At 60.6% G+C, this 22271-nt stretch overlaps 3 protein-coding genes across 5 annotated transcripts; 1 reads left to right on the forward strand and 2 right to left on the reverse strand.

Moving 5' to 3' along the window:
* Nucleotides 1-3702: 3702 nt before the first annotated feature.
* On the forward strand, nucleotides 3703-6302 carry LOC127394623 (fumarylacetoacetate hydrolase domain-containing protein 2A-like). 2 transcript variants are annotated; one of them, XM_051640722.1, is made up of 8 exons: nucleotides 3703-3787; nucleotides 4310-4496; nucleotides 4618-4834; nucleotides 5029-5088; nucleotides 5185-5344; nucleotides 5697-5805; nucleotides 5886-5973; nucleotides 6092-6302. In XM_051640722.1, exons 2-8 carry the CDS (start codon nucleotides 4312-4314, stop codon nucleotides 6152-6154), a joined length of 882 nt encoding a protein of 293 aa, XP_051496682.1. In that variant the 5' UTR covers nucleotides 3703-3787; nucleotides 4310-4311; the 3' UTR covers nucleotides 6155-6302. The 2 variants fall into 2 exon arrangements, with proteins under 2 accessions (XP_051496682.1, XP_051496683.1); XM_051640723.1 differs by lacking the exon at nucleotides 3703-3787 and adding an exon at nucleotides 3890-3958.
* GPAT2 (glycerol-3-phosphate acyltransferase 2, mitochondrial) lies at nucleotides 6300-18926 on the reverse strand. Its single transcript, XM_051640769.1, has 21 exons — nucleotides 18894-18926; nucleotides 15422-15535; nucleotides 15189-15262; nucleotides 14080-14190; nucleotides 13450-13575; nucleotides 12289-12388; nucleotides 12064-12200; nucleotides 11867-11966; nucleotides 11518-11724; nucleotides 10748-10930; nucleotides 10431-10507; nucleotides 10233-10342; nucleotides 9908-9978; nucleotides 8421-8685; nucleotides 7920-8068; nucleotides 7755-7832; nucleotides 7555-7656; nucleotides 7360-7480; nucleotides 6927-6980; nucleotides 6506-6561; nucleotides 6300-6416 (listed from the first exon to the last, which is right to left on the reverse strand). The coding sequence occupies exons 1-21, from the start codon at nucleotides 18924-18926 to the stop codon at nucleotides 6300-6302; spliced, it is 2385 nt and encodes a 794-aa protein (XP_051496729.1).
* Nucleotides 18927-20139: 1213 nt separating this feature from the next.
* On the reverse strand, nucleotides 20140-22003 carry ADRA2B (adrenoceptor alpha 2B). Of its 2 annotated transcripts, XM_051640698.1 has the most exons (2): nucleotides 20780-21938; nucleotides 20522-20690 (listed from the first exon to the last, which is right to left on the reverse strand). In XM_051640698.1, the coding sequence occupies exons 1-2, from the start codon at nucleotides 21788-21790 to the stop codon at nucleotides 20613-20615; spliced, it is 1089 nt and encodes a 362-aa protein (XP_051496658.1). In that variant the 5' UTR covers nucleotides 21791-21938; the 3' UTR covers nucleotides 20522-20612. The 2 variants fall into 2 exon arrangements, with proteins under 2 accessions (XP_051496659.1, XP_051496658.1); XM_051640699.1 differs by having other exon boundaries at nucleotides 20140-22003.
* Between the last annotated feature and the right edge of the window lie 268 nt (nucleotides 22004-22271).

Raw genomic sequence — 22271 nt, forward strand, 5'->3', positions numbered from 1 at the left:
TCCTCAAGCAGTTCGGCATCCTCGAGCCCATCTCCGCCGAAGGTAACCCCCCCCGGCCCATTAATTAATGCTCCTTTGTTAATTAATTACCCCACACACACCCCCCAAACCCTTTCCTCTCCCCTCTCCCTGGTTAAAGGACTTTTTGGGGCTCAGCGAGAGGGATAAAAGGGTTTGAAGGGTGTGTGGGGGGTGATCCCCTGGGGAGGAAGGTGAAGGGTGAGGAGTCTGGGGGGAGTCCAGGGGGTTGGGGGGATTCATGGGGTTTTGGGCAGGATTCCAGGAAGTTTGGGGGCGAATGCCAGGAGGTTTTGGGGGATTCATGGAGTTTGGGGGGGATTCTAGGGGGTTTTGGGAGGATTCCAGGCGTTTGGAGGGGATTTTAGGGGGTTTTGGGGGGGTTCTAGGGGGCTGGGGGGGGGAATTCCAGGGGTTTTGGAGAGGATTCCAGTGGGTTTTGGGGGGATTCCAGTGGGTTTGGGGGGGATTCCAGGGTGTTTTGGGAGGGACAGGGGGGTTTTGGCAGGTTTGGGGGGGCAGCTGGAATCCCCCCCCAACACTTGCAGAGTCATGGCCCAGCCTTGCACCCCCACCCCCCAAAATACCCCTCTGAGTGAGGGGCTGAGGACCCACAAACTCCTCCTGAGGGGAACATCCCCCCACACACAGCAACCCCCAAAACCCTCCTGAGGTGGGGCTGGGGGACCCCAAACCCCCCATTTTGGAACACAACCCCTAAACCCCCCAAAATGTGACACCAGGGACCCCCAACCCCCAACTTTGGGACACCTGGGTCCCCCAGGCTCCCCCAGGGCCCCCCAGGATGGGTCACAGACCCTTTCCCCATCCCTCCCCTTCCTGGTTTTCCCGACCTGACGTTCCCTCTATCCCAGTCTCGGCGCTTGAACGGCTCCACGGGGACATCCCAGGCAGGAATTATTAATGAGCCATCATTTATTAATTACCTTCCGCCGGGCTGGGATGAAGTCATTAGCGGGATCGGGGTGATGTTCCACGCCCCTGGAATGTCCTCCTGGGGAAACCTTCCAGATCTTCTCCCTTGGGATGAGAACCCTACGGTTCCTCCTGGAACTTGGGATCCACCAGCAGGGTGGGGAAGAGGGGGTTTGGTCTGAAGCCAGGTGAGATCCAAGGTGGAAATCCTGGGGTGCTGGATCCATGGGAAGCGGGGGTTGGCTCCCAGCAGATGGTGGGGAGGCCGAGCTGGAGCTGCCCGTGGTCCGACACCAACCGGAGGGGCTGGAGCAGCTGCTGGAACAGACCAAGTTCACCAGGAAGGAGCTGAAATCCCTGTATCGTGGCTTCAAGAGCGTGAGGGCTGGGGGGGATCATGGACAGACCCACCAGTGGTGGGGCTGAGGGGGTTGGTGGGGCTGGGGGGGGTTGGTGGAGCTGAGGGGGGTTCCCTGGAGCTGGAAGGGTTCCCTGGAACTGGGGGGGTTCCCTGGAACTGGGGGGGGTTCCCTGGAGCTGGGGGGGGGGGTTCCCTGGAGCTGGAGGGGTTCCCTGGAGCTGGGGGGGTTCCCTGGAGCTCGGGGGGTTCCCTGGAACTGGGGGGGGTTCCCTGGAGCTCGGGGGGTTCCCTGGAGCTCTGTCTCTCCACAGGAATGTCCCAGCGGGCTGGTGGACGAGGACACCTTCAAACTCATCTACTCGCAGTTCTTCCCCCAGGGAGGTGAGTCGGGATGGGTGGGGCTGCGTCCCTGGAAAACACCACATCCCCATCCCAGGGGGTGGGTGCTGGGGTGGGGGCTTCACCCCTTCCACCCTCCCACCCCCCCAGATGCCACCTCCTACGCTCACTTCTTGTTCGAAGCCTTCGACACCGCCGGCAACGGAGCGCTCTGCTTCCAGGTGAGATTCCCAAAGGATCCTCCACTGGGAACTGGTGCCACCAGAGCTGGGACCAGTTGTACCCATTCCCAGATCCATGATTCATCCCAGTATCCCTGGGGACACAACCTGGGAGCAGTGGGGGTTGGGGTGAGGGGGGCAGAATTCCCAGCACTGCGGCAAAGGGGCCGGCACCGGATTTACCGGCGGGATTAAAAATAACCAGGAACCAGAATAGACACGGGATCAATAGGAGAGAAAAACTCTCCCCTGGGCCTCCTGAGATCGATGGTGGCACCACAGCGTAGTGGGAGGAGGGGACAGGGGTCCATGGCAGGGGACTCTCTGCAGGTACCAGGGGTGCCCATGGGGTGTTCCCAGTCCCAGCCCCAGGTTTTTCCGGCAGGATTTTGCCCTGGGTCTCTCGGTGCTGCTGAAGGGGACGGTGCAGCAGAAGCTCAAGTGGGTTTTCGACCTCTATGACATCAACAAAGATGGTTACATCAGCAAGGAGGTGACACTGGGTGGAATGGGGTGACCAGAGGACAAAGGGGGCCTGGTCGGGAGGGTCCGTGTCGCCCTCCCCCTCTCCCCTCCCAGGAAATGCTGGAGATCATGAGGTCCATCTACGAGATGATGGGGCACTGCACCCAGCCCCCCCCACGGGACAACACGCCTGCCCAGCACGTGGAGATCTTCTTCCAGGTGAGACCCCCCTGGCCCTGCCCCTCCCGGGCTGTCCCCACCACCGGAGATGTCCCCACGGAGCCCCTGCTGTTCCCTCACAGAAGATGGACAGGGATGGGGACGGCATGGTGACCTTCCAGGAGTTCTTGGAGACATGCCTGAAGGTGAGGAGCACCCGGGGGAGCTTTGGTGTTACCATCATCCTCCTCACCACCAGTTCCAGCCTTAACCCCCCGTTCCTCCATCCCAAAATGATGTGGGAGAGACAGGGAATGACAGCTCCAGTTCCCCCCATCCAGGAGGGAGGGGACCAGGGGAGGCTCTGACCTGTCCCTCCCATCCTGGTCAGGACAAGGACATCATGAGCTCCATGCAGATCTTCGAGAACATGCTCTAGAACCCGCAGCACCCGAGGGGAACCATCTTTTCCTACAATTTCAGACCAAACAAGAGGTTCAAAACAAAGAAGAAAACCCCTCCCGCTGCCTCCCAGTTCCCACGAGAAGCTATTGGGGGGGGGAGGGGTGACACAGGACCCCCCTGCCCCAGGTGGCCGAGGGGACCCTGGGACCCTCCGAGAGGGGGGTTCAAACGGCTGCTCCCAGTGGGGAGCACAGGGAGCCCCTCTCCCCCACCCCAGCCCGGCGGTACCTGCAGAGAGGGAGGATTTTCCTCAAGAAAAAGGCGCTGATGTGGGGATGAAACGGGGAGCTGAGGGGGGAGCCCGAGGGGGTGACCCCAAGACTGGGATGGTGGCTTCACCCCCACCAAAGAGGCCCAGAAGGTGTTTGGGGTTAATTCTGCTTTTTTCCTCCTCACAAAAGGGCCGGTGAGGCCTGGTCACGCCTCAGCCAGGCCGCCCACCCCAGAAACAGGCCCCGGCCCCCTCGCCCCCACTCCCCCTGGGCCGACTCCTCCGCCACTGCCTGTTCCTCGCTCAATCCCTGCGTGTTTCCACGGAATAAAGGTGTGATCCCGCCGCCCGGGCCCGGCTCCTCCCGCCGCTGCCATGGCGGCGCCAAGATGGCGGCGCGGCGCCAAGATGGCGGCCGCTCCCCGTCGCCTAGCAACGCCGCAGCCACGCCCCCTCCGGCCGTCTAGGGGGCCGTGGCCGAGCGCTGCGGGCTCCCATTGGCTCAGCCGCCGGCACGGCCCCGCCCCCGGCGCGCTCCTATTGGTCAGATCGTGGGGGCGGGGACTCCACGCGGGCACCTTCAGGCTGGGCGGGAGGAGGCGCGTGACGCAGGTGGCGGCGGGACCCCCGGGACCCCCCCCCGGGACCCCCCCCCGGGACCTCCCCCGGGACCCCCCGTGTGTCCCACGCTCGGAGCGGGGCGGGGGGCAGGGCTGGGGCGGGGGGATCCTTGGGGTCGGGGATGGGGGATCCCCTGGGATGAGGGGGGGTCCCTGGCATTGGGTGAGGGGGATTGTTGGGGGTCGGGGGGGGAATCCCCTGGGATCAGAGCAGTGTGTGATCCGGGGGGACCTTCTGGAAGGGGGGGGGTGTCCCCCGGGACCAGGGTCCCGATTCCCTGCCCCCGGATGTCCCGTTGCGGGGATTTGCTCCCCGAGCCCCGGGGGCTCCGCTCTGTTCTGCCCGCCCCTCCCCCCCCGCTCCCGTCCAGGGTCTCCCACCGGGATCCGCTGTGCCAGGATCTGCCCCCCCCCACCTGAGCGCCCCCCCCCCCGGGTCTGAGCCACCCATAGCACCCCAGGGTGGGCTCCGGGTCCCCGGCGGGCGCAGGATCCCGAGGATGGGCTCCCGCAGGGATGCGGTTGCCCGGGGCCCTGCGGCTGGTGCGGTTCCGGGGACCGGGGGGCGGCGACCCCCGCCTGGGGCTGGAGGAGGCGCCCGGGGGGGACCTGGTGGATCTGGGGGCGGCCGAGCCCACCCTGCCCCGCTCCCTGCGCGCCCTCCTGGAGAGCGGCCCCCCCGCCTTGGCTGCTGCTCGCAGGTGGGTGGCCCCAACCCTGCTGTCCCGTCCCCGTGTCCCTGTCACCGGGTCCGACCCTTATCTCTCCAACCCCGGTGTCCCTGGCCCCGATCTCCCCCTCCCGGTGTCCCTGTCCCCGCAGGGCTCTGGAGTCGGGGGGTTTCCGGGTTCCGCGGGGGGGGGTGGAGCTGCTGGCACCACTGCCCGACCCCCCCAAGCTGCTCTGCGTGGGGCTCAACTACCACGACCACTGCAGGGAGCAGGGGGCCCGGCCCCCCCGCGACCCCATCATCTTCTCCAAGTTCTCCAGCGCTATCACCGGCCCCTTCGGTGACATCGTGCACCCCGAGGACAGCACCGTGAGCCCCCCTCTGCCCCCCCCATTTTGCACCCCCCAGCACCCAGCCACCCCTCTACTTTCCACCCCCCACTCCCGTGTTCTCCCCCACTTTACCCCCCCCCACCCCATGTCCCCCCCCACTTTGCACCCCCAGCACCCCCCTTTGTACCCCCTACCCCATGTCCCACTCCCACCTCCCCGTTTCCCCCCCAGGAGGTGGACTGGGAGGCAGAGCTGGCCGCTGTCATCGGGAAGGAGGGGCGACACATCCCGGTAACCCCCCTGCTCTCCCCCCACACTCACTTTGGTGGGGTTGGCGTGTCCCTGTCCCCCAGTCCGGTGACCATGGCCCCACTGTCACCCCCCCAGGAGTCCTCAGCCCTGGAGCACGTGGTGGGATTCATGGTGGCCAACGACGTGAGCGCCCGGGACTGGCAGCAGCGCAACGGGCGGCAGTGGCTGCTGTCCAAAACCTTCGACACCTTCTGTCCCCTGGGGCCAGCCCTGGTCACCAAGGAGGCGGTGGCAGGTGGGGACAGGACCAGGACAAGGATGGGGACCCTTTCCCAGCCAACACAGGAGACGCCAAACGTGCCCAAATCACCCCTTGTTTTCCTCAAGGGGGATGTTCACAGAGCACTGTCCCTTGTGCCCCCATGTGTGACATGTCCCCTCTGTCCCCACAGCTGCCCTCAACCTGAGGATGGGGACAGCACGGGGACTCTTTCCCAGCCAACAAAGGAGGCAACAGGCACCCAATTTGACCAAACCACCCTTTTTTATTTTTTCCCCATGGGGGGATGATCACAGCAGGAGGGAGGGGTCCCACGCCGCTGTCCCTTGTCCTCCCCCGCTGTGACCCGGCCCCTCTGTCCCTGCAGACATCCACAACCTGCGGATCCAGTGCAGGGTCAATGGGCAGCTGATGCAGGACAGCAACACCAACCAACTCATCTTCCCCATCCCCAAACTCATTGCCTGGGTCTCCCGGTAAGTCGGGGTGGGGTTGGGGTCAGGGAATGACAGGGGACTATAAGTGACACCTCCTGTCATCCTCATCCCCCCCCCAGGTTTGTCACGCTGGTCCCTGGGGACATTTTGCTGACGGGGACCCCTGCGGGGGTGGGGGCATTTCGGAAGCCCCCCGTGTTTCTGAAGGTGAGGGGAAAAGGGAAGCGGGGCTTGAAATAAGAGGGGAGGCCTTGAAAAAAGGGGGGGCTTGAAAAAAGTGGAGACACCTTTACAACATGTGTCCCCATTACCCCCCCCCATACAGAGAGGAGACAAGGTGGAGTGTGAGATCGAGGAGCTGGGCACCATCTGCAACAAGGTGGTGTGAAGACACCAGTTTGACCCATTTCACCCCAATTTGGCAGTCCCACCACCCCCAGACCTTGTCCCCGCGCCCCCCCCCCCCCCCCCCCCTCCAAGGTTTAATAAAAGCAGGAGCCAGGGGGGTTACCTGATCCCAGCTCCCTGGGTGCCTACGACTGGGTGAACTGGTGGATAAAGGCTTCCAGCTTCTCCCGGTTGGTGGCAGTGAGGAAGGGCTGGGTGAGCTGGAGCTGGGGACCTGTAGGGGTCTGCACCTCCTCTAGCACCTGGGGGGGGGAATCACAGGGGGGATCAAGGGGGAGCAGTTTGGGGTCTGAGTTTTTTGGGGGGGCTGACAGGGTCCAGCCATGCTTACCCCCATCTCCTTGAAGGTCTGCAGTGAGCTGAGGGCCAGGCTCCTGCTGGGAGGGCCTGTGGGGGGAGAAGTGCCTGAGGGGCAGCCGTGGGGCACCCCCAGACCCTCCCGGATTGGTTTGTGTGTGGGGGGGAGGGGGGGTGTCCTGACCCCCAGACCCCATGGCCTGGCTCTGGGGTGTGGGTGATGACCCCCAGACACCGCCAGATTGGTTGGGGGTGTGTGTGTGATTATCCCCAGGCCCCCCCTGGACTAGTTCTGAGGGGAGGTTCCAACCCCCAGACCCCCCTGGATGAACTCTGGGGGGGTGGAGTTCCAACCCCCAGACCCCCCTGACCTGGCCTGAGGGGGACAGTGTTGACCCCCAGGCACTCCTGGCCTGGTTCTGACCCTCCAGCCCCACCTCCCCATCCCGACTCACCCCAACCCTCCTCCTGGGCCAGGAACTGCAGCAGGGCCTCCAGGCAGGCTGCCTCTGGGGGGGCACAGTGGGGAGAGGGGGGGGTCAAACCCCAGCCCTTAGGGGGGCTGGTGTATTCAGAGAAGTGGTTGCCCACCCCAGGCAGAGGATTGCCCACCCTGCGGGGAGGCCAGAGGGACAGTTGCCCACTCGGTGGGAGAGGCTGCCCACTCCTGGGGGGGAGTCAGAGGAGCAGTTGCCCACCCCAGTTTGGGGGGTTAATGTGGTCAGAGAAGTAGTTGCTCACCCTGGGGTGGTCAGAGGGGCAGTAGCCCACCCTGGCAGGGAGGTTGCCCACCCCTTGGGGGTCAGAGGGGCAGTTGCCCATCCCGGGGCGGTCGGGGGAGCGGTTGCCCACCCCGGGGGGCAGGTTGCCCACCCTAGGGGGTCCTACCAGGCTGTGGCCAGCAGGTCTGTCCCAGGAAGGCAGCGGCTCCGCCGAAGCTGCGCAGGACGGGGCAGAGGAGGCGGCAGAGGAAGAGGAGGAGGCCGGGGCAGCCTGGGGGCTCACTCACCTGGGGGGGGGGTGAGGCTGGAGGTCAGTGAGGAGCTGAGGGGGGCCCCGGGGGGGATGGGGACACGTTGGTACCTTGAAGCAGCGTTTGGGGGCTTCATTGTCGCTGTCACTGTCAGAGAAGTCCACCCCGGGCCAGGGCTGCAGGGATACGTCACAGACCCAGTGCTCGTTCTCCTGGGGGACACACACACAACACACATGGGCCCCTCGTCCCCATCGTGGCCAGAACCTCAGGGAGCAGGGGGGATACTCCTGGGGGGGGTGACACCCACCTCCTCAGCCTGCAGGAGCCCACACAGGAGGAGCTTGTCCAAGATGTCCTGACTCCGGCATTCCGGGGGCTGGCAGGGCTGGGGGACAAAGGGACAAGAGGTGGCAGTGGTGACAGAGCACCTCAGGGGGTGGCACCGCCCCCATCCCGCACCCCCAGCCCCCACCTGGAGCCCCAGGAGGTTGGGGGGCAGCAGCTGGAGCAGCTCCAGGGTCTTCTGGTGCAGCTCGTCCTGGCTCAGGCTGATGCCGGGGGGCACAGGGGGGCCTCCCAGGAACGGCAGCAGCTCCAGCAGGAGGGCTCGGATGGCACAGGCTGGGGGGGTGGGGGCACCCAGATGGCACCGGAGTCACCCATCCCTGGTGTCACTGGTTACCCCCAGTGTTGCCTGTCCGAGTGTCACTGATTGCCTTGGTGTCACCAATTCCCCCAGGTGTCACCTGTCCCTTGTGTCAGATTCCCTTGGTATCACCCATCCCTGGTGTCACTAATTTCCCTGGCATCACCTGTCCCTGGTGTCACCTGCCTGCAGTGTCACCCATTCCCCTGATGTCACTGATCCCCTGGTGTCACCTGTTCCCCTGGTGTCACCTGTCCCTCGTGTCACTCATTCCCCTAGTGTCACCCATCCCTGGTGTCACCCACCCCCTCACACCTCCCTCCTCACCTCCCACGGCCTCGCAGGCAAAGACAGGCAGGAGGGCAGCACTGTGGTGGCCCAGCTCCCTCCAGGCCTCAGCTGAGACCTCGGGGACCACCAGGACATCCCCGAGGGGCCTGAGGTGGTAGAAGGTGACGTGGGCCCTGAGCAGGTGCAGGCTGTGCCACACCACAGCACGCAGCTGCCCTGAGAAGCCCACATCGTGCCGACGCAGCAGGATCTCCTCCAGCAGCCAGGAGAAGTCCAGCATCAGCCTGGAGAGGAGGACTCCCTGGAGGGACAACAGGATGGTCACATTTGGAAAAGACCTCCAAGAACACCAAGTCCAGCTGTTAACCCAGAAAAAGCCACCATGGCCACTGAAGCATGTCCCTCAGCACCATCCATATGACTTGGAAACCCCTCCAGGGATGGGGACTCCCCCCCTGCCCTGGGCAGCCTGGGCCAGGCCCTGACAACCCTTTCCATGGAGAAACTGTTCCCAAGATCCAACCTGAACCTCCCCTGGGCAACCTGAGGCTGTTTCCTCTGTCCCATCACTTGTTCCTGGGGAGCAGAGCCCGATCCCCCCCTGGCTCCAACCTCCTCTCAGGCAGTTGCAGAGCAGAAGGTCTCCCCTAAGCCTCCTCCTCTCCAGGCTGGACACCCCCAGCTCCCTCAGCTGCTCCTCACAAGTTCTCCAGAGCCTTCTTGTTCTCCAGCCGTTTCTCCAGCTCTGTTGCCCTTCTCTGGACACCCTCCAGCCCCTCTATGTCCCCTTTCTGCCCCAAAACTGACCCCAGGATTCCAGGTGCCCCCTCACCAGTGCCCAGCACAGGGGGACAATCCTGCCCTGCTCCTGCTGGCCACACTGCTGCTGACACCAGCCAGGGTGCTGGTGGCCTTCCTGGCCACCTGGGCACACACTGGCTCATGTTCAGCTGCTGTGACCAGCACCCCCAGGTCCTTTTCCCCCGGGCACTTTGTTCTTCCCCTTTGCCTGGGGTTGGTGTGACCCAAGTGCAGGACTCAGCACTGAGCCTGGTTGCACCTCATGCTTTGGCCCGTGGATCTGGCCTGTCCAGGTCCTTCTGTAGCCTCAGCCCCTGGAACCAGCCTGTCCAGGTCCCTCAACCCATGGATCCAGCCTGTCCAGGTCCCTCTGTAGAACCTCAACCCATGGATCCAGCCTGTCCAGGTCCCTATCCTACCCTCAGGTAGATCAACACTTCCACCCAACTTGATGTCATCTGCAGCTTTCCTGAAGGAGCACTCAGTCCCCTCATCTAGATCATGGACAAAGACATTCAACAAGACCAGCCCCAACACGGAGCCCTGGAGACACCCCCCACCAACTGGGTTGAACTCCATTCACCACAACTCCCTGGGCTTGGCCATCACCCACTGAAGAGTCCACCTGTCTATGCCATGAGCCAACAGCTTCTACAGGAGGAGGATGAGCTGGGACTCTCATTCCCAAAGGAGAAGAAAGCTGGAAGAGCTCCTGGTCTCACCTGGCGGTGCCTGTACAGCAGAAGGGCCGACATGATCTCCACAGCCATGATGGCAGAGCAGGACATGGTGTCTGGGATTTGGGAAGAGCTACAGGTTGGAGGGGTCACCCCATACATGTCACCCCATAGATGTCACCCAGTGGGTGTCCACCACCACCAGCCCCCCAAATTTTTCAGGCTCTTCATTTCCAACTGGGGAACATGTGGTGGCTCCAAAATCATCAGTAACGGCACAAAGACTGGGGGGACCTGGCAAGACCCACAGCTCTGCACGGACAGACAGAGGGACACGGGGACAGCCCAGGACCCCCCCCAGACCCCTCACCGCTCAGGCAGTGCAGGCCCAGCTTCATCACCAACATCTCCTCCTCTTTCTCCAAGCTGGTGGCCATGGTGGGGCTGGGACTCCTGCTCTTGGCCTCTGGCAGAACGGGGCTGGAAGAAATGGGGGGAGGGGGGAAAGTGGGGCTAGAAGGGGGTGGGGGGTGAAGCGTTGCCCCTCCCCATCCAGGCCCTAGCTCACCAGGTGCCAAGGATGGTGGGCAGCAGTAGCTCCTCCAGGGTCTCCCTACTGATCACCTGGTTTTTGGCCACAAACTCCTGCAAATGGGACAAAAGAGCCCGTGGGCACTGGCAGCACCCAGCACCAACAGGGGGGTGGATCCCTGAGGGGGGGCATGTCCCCAGGGACCTTGAAACCCCTCCCAGCTTCCCCTAAAGGTGGGATCACCAGAGTCCCTGGAATACACTGGACACCTGGTGGACACCAGAATCCCTGGAGGACACTGGATCCTCCCCTGGTGGACACTAGATCCCTCCCAGCCCCCCCATGCGACCTGCAGGGGTTTGCCCACCCTCCCCACCCGGCAGGATTCCTGGTGGGATCTCTGGTGAGATCCTTGGCTGCTGTACCTGCAAGGAGAAGGGCTGGGCAAAGTCCACGCGGGCACAGCCGCGGGGCTGGCGCAGGGCCCGGCACAGCGCCCGCAGGCAGGAGCCCAGGCCCAGGGGGCAGGGGGGGTCCTGGGGGGAGAACGGGACAGAAGTGTTAGTGGGGGGGTGGGGACAAGACCTGGAGCAAGACCAGGAGGTCATGGAGATGATCTGAGGGCTGGAACACCTCTTGGTTCTGCCTGGAGAAGGGAAGGCTCCAGGGAGCACCTTCCAGGACCTGAAGGAGCTCCAGATACCTCCAGAACCAGGGTGAGACCCCGGGAGAGGCTGCCCAGGGAAGCTGTGGCTGCTCCATCCCTGGGCACGGGTTGGTGGGGACTGGGCAGTGCTGGGTAACGGGTGGACTTGGGGATCTTTGGATGAAATTATTTCAGATGGAGGTTGGAGATGAGGAGGGAATTCTTGGCTGTGAGGGTGGTGAGAGCCTGGCCCAGGCTGCCCAGGGAAGCTGTGGCTGCCCCATCCCTGGCAGTGTTGAAGGGCAGGTTGGATGGGGCTTGGAGCAGCCTGGGCTGGGGGGAGGTGTCCCTGCCCATGCAGGGGGTTGGATCTAGATGATCCTTAAGGTCCCTTCCAACCCAACCCACTCTGTGATGAGACGATTCTCTGCTCTTCCAGGCCCTTTCCCACCCCACACCCTTCCAGCATCCCCTCACCTCTCCACCCTGCTGCAGGCCTCCCGGGGCCAGGTCGTAGGCGATGCCGACGGGGAGCAGCAGCAGGTCGGGGACGGCGCGGCCCCGCAGGGCGCGGAGCAGCGCGGCCAGCCAGGCCCGAGCGGGGCCCGACAGCTGCCGGGGGGCCTGGGGCTCCTCCAGGAAGATCAGCAGAGCCTGCTGGCTCCTCAGCACCTCCTCCACGTACTGGGGTGGGGTTGGGGGGGAAAAAAAAAAAAGGGGTGCAGCACCCAGCCCACAGCCCGGAAGGGCAGTCAGACCCCCCAGATGCCTTCACTGGGCACTCCTGGGGTGTTTCAGCCCTCCCAGCACCCCGAGATGGACCTACCGCGGCCAGAACAACCTCTGGGAGCTCCTTGTCCCTGTTGCTTCGTGTCCCCTCTGTCCTCCAGGGCAGGAAAACCCCTCCTAGGCGGCTGAGCAAGGCTCTGGGTGGGGGGAACACCACTTTACATCCCACCCCCCCAGGGGTCTTGACCATTCCCTCTTCCCCCAGCAGGGTGCTGGGTGCCCAACAGGCCTTACCGGAGGTGGGGGCTGCAGGGCTGGGCACCCACGGTCACCCTGGGCACCCCCAGCCCCTGGGAGAAGAGCAGGAAGGAGAGGAGCAGCCCATCCAGCTGGGACTGGTGCCTGGAGACAAACACCAGTGGAACACCAGGCTGCAGGGAAAGGTGTGTGGGGGGTGTCAGGTGGGGAGGTGGCTGAGGGGGTCATGGGGGTTGTGGGGGCACTGGGAGGGGTCCCCACCGTCCGGGTGGCCCTCAGGACCATCTCCAGCTGCCCACGGTGGAGCTGCACCCCGAAGAAGAGGCGGTTCAGAAGCTTGAGCAGGACCCAGCAGCACAACCTGGAGAAGGAGAAGATGGTGAGAAAACCTGGGGGGGGGGGGGGCTGCTCCCCAAATCCCTGGGACACATCCAGGACCCCCACTGCCCTGCCTCAGTTTCCCCAGGGAGGCTGATGAGCCTGACCCCTAATGCTCTCATCAAGCAATTAAACAGATTGATTAGAAATGCAGTTCAAACATTAAAGGCTGGATCCTGCCCCCCCTTCCTTCCCCTCACCAAGTCAATCCTGCCCCCCCCCCCATTCCAGGAAGGATTATAAAGCTTTTATCCTCCCAGGTAATTTTAAATACTTAAGGCTGCTTGGAGGGTTCGTCGATTACAGCTCAATCAACCAGCAATTAAGCCTTTAATTGCCATGAGAAAGGAAAAGTTCCCTTGGGCTCCCCAGGGGCGTGGGGGGGGTTGGTTTTCCTCCCTCTCTTTCCCACTGCGGTGTCAGATCCCAGCTCCCTGGAAGGAACTGGGGGAATGTTCCTGGAGCTGTGTGGGGCCTGGAGGGCTGCCCAGGGAGCTGCTCCTGGATCTCCCAAGGGATCCCAGTGAATCCCCCCAGGGATCCACCTGCACCCCCCAAAGGATCCCACTATATCTCCCAAACAATCCCAGTGCCTCCCCCAAGGGATCCCAGTGTCTCCCTTCCAGGATCTCAGTGAATCCCCCCAGGGATCCACCTGCACCCCCAAGGGAACTGCTTGCATCTCCCAAAGGATCCCACCATATCTCCTAAACAATCCCAGTGCCTGCCCCTCAGCATCCCAGTGAATCCTCCCCAGGGATCCACCTGAACCCCCCAAGGGATCCCAAAATTATCTCCCAAACAATCCCAGTGCCTTTGCCAAGGGAACCCACCATGTTCCCCCAAAGGATCCCTGCACATCCCCCCAAAGGATCCACATGGATCCCCCCGAGGGTGGGATCGAGTCCTCAAACCCGTGGGGTTTCACACCCAGATGAAGGGGCTGAGTGACCTGGAGGGGGCCAAGATCCCTCTGGGAGGAGGTGAGAGATGCCCATGGAGGGGGGGTCACACCCCCAGTCCCCCCAAAGCAGGAACACAGACCTCAGGGTGGGGACTGAGAGCGGGGCCTGGATCTGGGCCAGGATCTCCAGGACTTTCTCCTTCCAGCCCTGCTGGGATTCGCTGTCCCCTCTGAAGCCGTGGGACAGGCCAGCAGCATCCTGCACCCTGGGGGCCGGGGGGGAAAGGGGGGTTGTTAAATCATCCTGTTATAGTAGTTAGTGTGTATCCTGCTGGGTAATTAGTGATGACAAGGCCATGGGGTGGCAGAGGCTCCACAGTGTCCCAGGACCATGCCAGGAGAGCTGGTTTCTCATGGAGCTGGAGCATCAGCCCCATTCTGAGGGGGTTCTGGGGGTCCCCTCCCCAGGGATGAGCTCCTGGAGGAAGGAGCTGGCATGAATCTCCTGCAGTCTGTTGACCAAATGGGATCAGGCAGGATTAGGGGACCAAAAGAGATCCCATAGGATTAGTGAGCGGAAGGGGATTCTGTAGGACTGAGGGACTGAAAGGGACTCTGAGGGATGTGGAGACCCAAGGGACCCCAAAGGATTTGGGGACCAAAAGGAATCCCATGGGATTGGGGGACTAAAAGGGATCCCCAAGGACTGGGGGATGGTGGGTCCTGCTGGAGGGTGACCCTGCAGAGCCCCCCCAGCTGCTCCCACCTACCTCTTGCTCTGGCAGACTCTCTCCAGGAGGTCTCTAGGGGTGTCAGCAGGAACTTTCCAGTTCCAAACCATCAGGAAAACACAGACCCTTCGGACCAGCCAGCCCCGGAACCTGGGCAAGGAGCCACACAGTGACATTCCCAGGCTTTTCTGGGGTGCTCACCCCCCCAACCCTGCTGTTTGCAACAACTAGGACATTCTTTCCTCCCTGTTTTCCAGCTGGGAATACTGAAACAAGGAACATTTTGCTGGGGTGAGGAAGCTGCCATGGGTAGAAACACTCAGGGGAGGTCCCAAACTGGGGACTTTTCCCAAATCTGTCCCCAAATCCGAGCCAGGAAGCCCCAAAATGGGACGAGAAAACCCCCAGGGAGCGTGAGGGGAAGGGCTGGATGTTGCCAGAGAGAGACACAGGAGCTTCAGGGCTTCATTTTCCCACTCCTGATCTTTCCTCCCATCACTGGGCTGTTTTTCAGCCACCCCCGAGTGGGAGATGAATAATTCCAAAGGTTTTGAAAGCTGGAGCTGGGATATTTCAGGCTGAATGGAGGAGAATTTGGAAAAATACTGAGGGGAAATTGCTCTGTCACCAGGGACTGCGCAGAAGGAGGGCAGGGAAAGTGGCGGGGGGAGAACAGGGGGAGCTCAGCAGCTCTGGAATTCAAAAAAGGATGAAAGTATCAGGGATTTGACTCAGGAATAGCTCCAGGAAAAGGCAGCAGTGAAGAGCAGAAGGGGCTGGGGACAAGGCCCTTGTGGCTCTCCCAGGGGCTGGGTTGGCTCCCAGCACCACGTGCATGAGATCCTATCAGTGCTAAACCCTTCCCAGCAATTCCCAACAAGCTCCAGACACCACATTTTTGATCAAATTCCTCCCCAAAAAACAACCATTCCCAAGCTGTGGCTGCCTGCTCCTGAGGAACTGCCAGGGACACCCTGCGCTGGGGGACACGGTCCCCAGCGGGAACTGGGATTCATGGAATTCTTCTTGGAGTTCATGAGGGAGGAAGGATGAGGGAGATGGGTTTTCTGTGAGGAGCTGGATGAAATTTGGGAGGGGGTGAGGAAAAAAAAAAGGGGGGTTTTGTCCAGTGTTTGTGCCCAGCTCACCGTGTGTCCTTCTCGGTCACCCGGGCGGCATCACGGAAACCAAGGCGGGAAAGTTGCTGGTGGAAGAAACCACCCTGGAAGGAGAAAACCAGGATCAGCTCTTCCCAAGGAGATCTTGGGGAGGTGGGATGGGGGAACAGCCCCCCCCACCTTCCACCAGACCCTTGGAATGGGGCTTTTCCTCTTGGTTGGTATCCTGGGATCCCAACTCCTCTTTTCCAGGGAGCTCTTACCCAGCTCTTGGGGGTGCAGATTTGGCAGCAACGTCCCGAAAAGGGTCGGGACTTGCCCAAAAATGGGATGAAAATTTCCAGCTTTTGTCCCGAATCACAGATCCAGGTTTTCATCTGAGGTGGGAAAAAGAGAGATGGAGCAGGAGGGGGGGGATTGCACAGAGCTTTGGAGACACCGGATGGCAGCAAGCACATCCCAAAAGTTCATCACTGAACTGGGGAGAAGTGAAGTGGGTTGGGGAGTGAAGAGGATTTGGATGTGAAGAAGAGGACTGGGGAGTGAAGTGGATGTATCTGGGATGGAAGGGGGAGCAGGGAGGCAGGCTCAGAAGGGCCTTGTCCCTCCCCAAAGGGGACAATGTCCCAGTTCCCAGCAGAGGAGTCACCTTGGTTTCCCTGGATCCAGTGGGACCAGCACCCTGAGAAACGTGTCCAGTGGAGCTGGGGAGACAGGGATAAAAGGGGTAGTGGGGGAGAGCTGGGGGGCTGCACAGGGGGAGACCCCAGACCCCGCATCTCCACCCACTGCCATGGCCAGAGCTGGGGGTGGGAACCCACTGGGTGCTGGGGGGAGGGACCTGGTGCTCAGTGGAGGGTTTGAGGGACAAGAAAATGGGGGTTGGGACCCCCCCAAAACAAAAAGGAAGAGGGTTTGCTCCCCTCATACCCCCCAAAAAAGAGGGTTTGCCCCTCAACCCCCCCAAAAAAAAGGGTTGAGGGCCCCCCTAAACAAAACAGGGTTTGGGGCTCAAAAATAAGAGGGTTGGGAGCTCAAAAAAAAAACCGGGTTTGGGTCCCCCCCCAAAAAAGAGGGTTTGGAACCCAAAAAAAGAGGGTTTGGGCCCCCCTCCCAAAAAGAGGCTTTGGAGCCCAAAAAAGAAGAAGGTTTTGGGCATCTCAAAAAAACCCCAGGGTCTGGAGCTCCCTCCAAAAAAGAAGATTTGGAGTCCCCCCCAAAAAAGGTCTGAAGCCCAAAAAAAGAGGCTTTGGGCCCCTCCCAAAAAAACAGGGTTTGGGGCCCAAAAATAAGAGGGTTGAGAGCTCAAACAAAACAGGGTTTGCCCCCCCCCAAAAAAAAAGAAGGTCTGGAGCCCAAAAAAAGAGGGTTTGGGGCCCAAAAACAAAAGGGGATTTGGGCACCCCAGAAAAACTTGTAGTCTGGAGCACCCCAAAAAAAGAGGTTTTGGAGTCCAAAAAAAGAGGGCTTAGGGTCAAAAAAAGAGGGTCTGCCCCCCCCAAAAAAAAAAAAAGGAAAAAAGAAGGAAACAGCCTCCAGGCCACGTGCAGAACCCCTCGGGAAAAGCCTGGATTCCTCCCCTGGGCTGTGACTGATTTTCCCTCCCACGCTCCCATTTTCCTCCCCCCCAGCACTGAGAGGCTGATCCGCACCCACCGACCCCCCCCAGCACCCCAAAATTATACCAACCCCCCCCAAAAAAAAAAACAACAACGGGGCTGGGGGTACCAGAGACACAGCCCACCCCCTGGAAGGGGCTGGGGGAGGTTAAAACACACACACGCAGCCCCCTGCCCAGCCCGGGACCCCCTCCCCGAGGCCCCGCTCTCACCCGCGGGCGCGACCGCTCGGGGGGCGGCACCGGGAGCGGGGCCTGTCCCGGGCCTGGGCCCGTGTCCCCCCCAGGCCCGGGGCCCGTGTCCCCCCCCAGGCCCGGGGCCCGTGTCCCCGGGGCCCTCCCAGGGCCCTGGCAGCCCTGGGGCATCAGGCCTGGCCTCAGCCCATGTCCCCCCACCTCTGGGGACCCCAATCCTGGGTCCCCCCACCTCTGGGGACCCCATCCCATGTCCCCCCCACCCACTGGGCCCCCCCCAGGTTCCCACCACCTCAGACCTTCGAACACCTCCAGGGAGCAGCCCGGATCCAGGGGAGCTGAAGTGACCTGAATCTGCCTGAAAATGCCCAATAAAAGGTAACGATTTTCACCTGCTTGAGGGGCTGGGAGGGGGGAATCTGCCTGGTGGGGCAGCTGGGGGCTCTTGGGGCTTGGTGGTCCTGGGGGAGAGACAAGGAAAAGGGGGGGGAAGAGAAAAAAGGAGGGAAAAAGAGGAAAAAGGAGGGGAAAAGAGAGGAGGAAAAAAGAGAAAAAAGGAGGGAAAAAAAGAGGAGGAAAAAAGAGAAAAAAAGGAGGGAAAAAAAGAGGAGGAAAAAAGAGAAAAAAGGAGGGAAAAAAAGAGGAGGAAAAAAGAGAAAAAAGGAGGAGAAAAGGCAATTAAAAAGGAAAAAGGAAAAGACAAGAAAAAAAAAAAGGGAGGGGGGAAGGCAATGAAAAAAGGGAATAAATATGTATCTTTATTTATGTTTTAGAAATACAATAAATAAACAGAAAAAAAGACAATAAGGAAGAAAAATGATACAAGGAAAAAGGGAAAAAAGGCAAGAAAAAGGGAATAAATACATGTGTTTATTTATGTTTTACAAATATATTTGTGTTTTGCAATAAATAAAAGGAAAAAACATGATAAAAAGAAAAATTATAGAAGAAAAAAGGGGGGAAAGGCAAGAAAAAAGGAAAAAAAGGCAGGAAAAAAGGGGGGGAGAAGACAGGAAAAAAGGGGAGAAAAAAGAAACAAACAAAAAAAAACAGGAAAAAAGACAAGGAAAAAAGAAAAACAGAACAAAAGCCTTATTTATGCAGCAGGGGAGAGAGTGTGAGGGAGGAAGGGCTATGGGGGTGTTTTGGGGGCAAGAAACAGGGCCCACCCCAATTATTCCTCTGCCATTAAATCTAAATTTAAATAAACAAATGAATAAATAAATAAATAAATAAAGCTTCCTGGGCTCTTCCCAGCTCCTCATTTTTAAATATTTGAAGAGAAAACTTTTATTTTCCCCCATCAATAAATTATTCCCCCTCTCCCCAGTTATTCCCCCATCAAAAGTGCCCAAATTTTGTCCAGCTCCTAAAAAGAAAATAAAAGGAGGTGGGAGGGATCATTCCCCGGAACCTTAATTGGTTTTATGAGGATATTGATTTTTTAAAAAATTAATATTATTTAACTGGTGTTAATTAAATTAAGCCCCTGGGGGGCAGGGCTGGGCAGGAGCAGTCTGAGCCCCGGCCTCAACTCATCACACCTCCTGCGGGAGGGGGAATAACTCCCCCCAACCCATTTTAGCCCATTTTGCCATCTCTTTCCCTACTTTTACACCATTTTCCCCCTTTTATCAGCCTATTTTACCCTATCTTCCCTTATATTTATCCCATTTCTCCCTATTTTTCCCTGGTTTTACCCTGTTTTATTCTATTTTCTCCTATTTGTACCCAATTTCCCCGTTTTTCCTTATTTTCCCCTATTTTTACCCATTTCCCCCATTTTATCCTATTTTTCCCTATTTCCCACATTTTTCCCCCATTTCCCCTATTTTTTTCTCTTATTTTTTCCCATTTTCCCCCATTTCCAGCCATTTCCTCCTATATTTTCCCCCATTTTATACTATTTCCCCTATTTTTACCCAATTTCCCCCATTTTTCCCTATTTCCCCCATTTTCCCTATTTTTTCCTCCATTTCCCCTATTTTTTCCCTATTTTTCCCCGATTTCCCTCTATTTTTACCCAATTTCCCTCAATTTCTCCTTGTTTCCCCCCGTTTTCCTTCATTTTTCCCCCATTTTCCCTCATTTTCCCTCCTTTTCCCCTATTTTTCCCCCAATTTCCACCATTTTCCCCTAATTTCCCCCGTTTCCCACCCCATTTTATCCTATTTTCCCCTATTTTTCCCCCAATTTTCCCCATTTTCCCTTATATTTTTCCCCATTTTCACCCATTTCCCCCATTTTCAGCCATTTCCCCCTATTTCCCCCATACCTCCCCATTGTCTCTATTTTTCACACCCCCCCCCCAAATTTCCATGACCCTTTTTGGTGCCTCCGAATCCCCGGGGCACTTGGGGGGGGAAGGGGGGATGGAAATAAGGCATCTCTGTATCAACTGGGGGTTGGTTGGGGGTCTGGGGGGGTTTGGTTGGGGGGATTGGGTCCTGCTGGGGACAGACTGATCCCATGGGGCCACCCCAGCCCCCCAGGGCCCCCCACCCAGCCCCACGTCCCCCCCTGCCATGGGGGGCAGTGGGGGTCACTGCTGGGCTGGTCGAGGTGGGTCCAGCCACCCTGGGGGAAGGCCTTGGGGGGGTCCAGCCCCTTGGCTTGTGCTGCCCCCCCCAGCCCCTTCTCACACCCTGTGCCCCCCAAGTGTCCCCCCAGAGCGCTGGGAGGGTTCAGGTCACCAACCCCCCAGTGTGGGGCACATCACCCCACCATGGGGCACCCGAGCTCCCCCAGTGTGGGGCACACCCCCAAATAAGGGTCACACCCCCCAGTGTGGGGCACAGCCCCCAGTAGGGGTCTCGCCCCCCAATACGGGTCTCTTCCACCCCCTGCACCTCCCACGTCTCCCACCCCAGGCAGCACAACCCCACACGAGACCCCCGTGACTCCCCCCGTGTCCCCGTCCCTCGCAGTGTCCCCAGGGCAGCTCTGGAGCTTCACCCCTGGCTCCTCCAGCCTGATTTCATTTTAATTAATTATTATTATAAATAATAATTCTCTCCCCCCCAGACATCGTGTTCCCGCTCCCCGGCACGTTCCTCCCGGCCATCCCAGGTCACTGCTCGTGTCCTCAGCTCTCCCCTGAGAGCGGGGGGTGAAGGAGTTCACCCCCCCCCTTCTTGTCCCCCCCCTTGATTTAAAGTGACATTTTTTTCTTATTACAAAATATCTTTTATTGTCCAGGGGCCGTGAGGCTGCCGGGGGCGGGGGATGGTCCTGCTGAGGTGCCACCAGGCTTGGGGACACAGGTCCCCGTAGCCCCCCCTGGGGGGCAGTGTCATTTGGGGGGGCTTCAGAGCCCCTTCCCCAGCCCAAGGGATGCCCCAGGAGGAGGAAGGTTGTGATGATGGTGGGGAGGATGATGAAGATGATAGGGTGGTGCTGAGGGTGGTGAGGAGGAGCTGGAGGAGGATGAGAACGAGGAGGAGGATGGTGGTGGTGGTGGTGAGGAGGAGGATGAGGATGAAAACAAAGAGGAGGATGGTGGGTGGGAGTGATGAGGAGGAGGCCAAAGGAGCACCCAGAGGCCTCAGCAGGGCGCGGGGGCGCGGGGGCAGAGCAGGTGGCGGAAGGCCCTGCGGAAGTCGCGGTTGAAGATGGTGTAGATGATGGGGTTGAGGGAACTGTTACAGTACCCAATCCAGAAGAAGACCTGGAAGACACCCTCGGGGACCTTGCAGTGACGGGGACAGAGGGCGCCCAGGCTGTAGAGGAAGAAGAAGGGGAACCAACAGAGGATGAAGACACCGATGACCACGGCCAGGACCAAGGTGAACCTCTGCTCCCGCTTCACCTGCGTCTTCCTCCTCCAAGGGTTCAACACTGGTGGCCCACGTGCCAACATCACCTGCCCCAGCTTGGTGGCCAAAGTGTCCCTGGGGCGTCCTTCAGTGTCTCTGGAGTGGTTCCTGTTGTCCCTGGGGTGTCCCCTGCTGTCCCTTGGGTGTCCCCCAGCCTGTGGGCATGTCCCCACCATGGGGTTGGGGGACCCTGGGGGATCCTCAGGGCTCAGCAGCGAGGTCCTGTCCACTGGCAGGCAGGTCCTGGGGGGTTCCCTGCTGGTGATGTTTGGGGACGTGTCTCCAGGCGGTTTGGTGATGTTTGGGGATGTGTCTCCAGGCGGTTTGGTGATGTTTGGTGACCTGTCTCCAGGCGGTTTGGTGCCCGCAGGGCGGGAGCGGTGCCGCCGTTTGGCGATGAAGTAGATGCGCAGGTAGACAAGGACCATGATGAGACACGGGGCGAAGAAGGAGCCGATGCTGGAGGAGAGGACGTACCAGGCCTCCTCGTTGAGCTTGCACTGCAGCCGCGTCCCCACCAGCACCACCTCCTCCTCCTTCTTCTCCCTCCCCTTGTAGACCAGGGGCGGGAGGGAGATGGCGGCGGCGATGGCCCAGACGGTGCCGATGCCGCGCTTGACGCGCCGCGGGGTCCTCTTGGCGTTGTACCCGACGGCGCTGACCGACCAGTAGCGGTCCAGGCTGATGGCGCAGAGGTGGACGATGGAGGAGGTGCAGAACAGGACGTCCAAAGCCAGGTAGATCTCACACCACGTCTTCTCGAAGTACCAGTAGCCCAACAGCTCGTTGGCCAAGGAGAAGGGGATGATGAGAGCGGCCACCAGGATGTCGGCGGCCGCCAGCGACACCAGGAAGAGGTTCTGGGGCGCGCGCAGGGCCGGGCTGCGCAGCACGGCCACCACCACCAGCGCGTTGCCGGCCACTGTCACCAGCACCAGCAGGGTGGTGGCGGTGGCGATGGCAGCGGCGGCCTGAGCCGAGTGACCCCCCCCGGGACCCCCCATGGCCAAGGGGTCTGGCTGGGGGGGCTCAGGGGTGGCCCCGGGGGCAGGGGGACAGGGCGGCAGGGGGCTGCGGGGGGACAGGGACCATTGCCAGGGTGGTTGCCTGCCCTGCCCGCGGGTCCCTGCCTGCGGGTCCCCTGCCCGCGCCCCTGCCTTCTCCCGAGCCCCCCCCGCTCCCGTCCCGCGCTCCCGTCCCGCCTGTCCCGTCCCGCGCTCCCCGCCGCTCTCTCCGCTCCCTCCCGCGCTCCCGGCGCCGCCTTCTCGGGATTTTAACCGGGGGGATGTTGGGGGCGGGGGGGGCCCGAGTCACCGCCCCCGGGGCGGGACCGGGCGGGAACGTCCCGCCCTGAGACCCCCATCCTCCTCCAGCACCCCCCCAGCCCTCCATCCCTCACCGGGCCAAGGGGCCCCGCGGGGGAACACCAAGCGGGGACCCCCCTCCCCATGTCCCCCCAAGACCCTCTAAGTGTTTTTCTCTCGT

This window comes from Apus apus, chromosome 26, assembly GCF_020740795.1.
Source record: "Apus apus isolate bApuApu2 chromosome 26, bApuApu2.pri.cur, whole genome shotgun sequence".
NCBI classification, from domain to species: domain Eukaryota; kingdom Metazoa; phylum Chordata; class Aves; order Apodiformes; family Apodidae; genus Apus; species Apus apus.

Bases quoted from the DNA above. Each gene is read 5' to 3' on its own strand.
- ADRA2B (XM_051640699.1), bottom strand. From the start codon at position 21,790: ATGGGGGGTCCCGGGGGGGGTCACTCGGCTCAGGCCGCCGCTGCCATC.
- LOC127394623 (XM_051640722.1), top strand. From the start codon at position 4,312: ATGCGGTTGCCCGGGGCCCTGCGGCTGGTGCGGTTCCGGGGACCGGGG. The intron at 4,835-5,028 runs GTGAGCCCCCCT...TTTCCCCCCCAG, and splicing joins TGCACCCCGAGGACAGCACC to GAGGTGGACTGGGAGGCAGA. The intron at 5,345-5,696 runs GTGGGGACAGGA...CTGTCCCTGCAG, and splicing joins CACCAAGGAGGCGGTGGCAG to ACATCCACAACCTGCGGATC.
- GPAT2 (XM_051640769.1), bottom strand. From the start codon at position 18,926: ATGGGGGAAATAGGGAAAAATGGGGGAAATTGG. The intron at 15,536-18,893 runs GTAAAAATAGGG...TTCCCACCTCAG, and splicing joins GGAAAAATGGGGGAAATTGG to ATGAAAACCTGGATCTGTGA. The intron at 7,657-7,754 runs GTGGGTGTCACC...TGTGTCCCCCAG, and splicing joins GGCTCCTGCAGGCTGAGGAG to GAGAACGAGCACTGGGTCTG.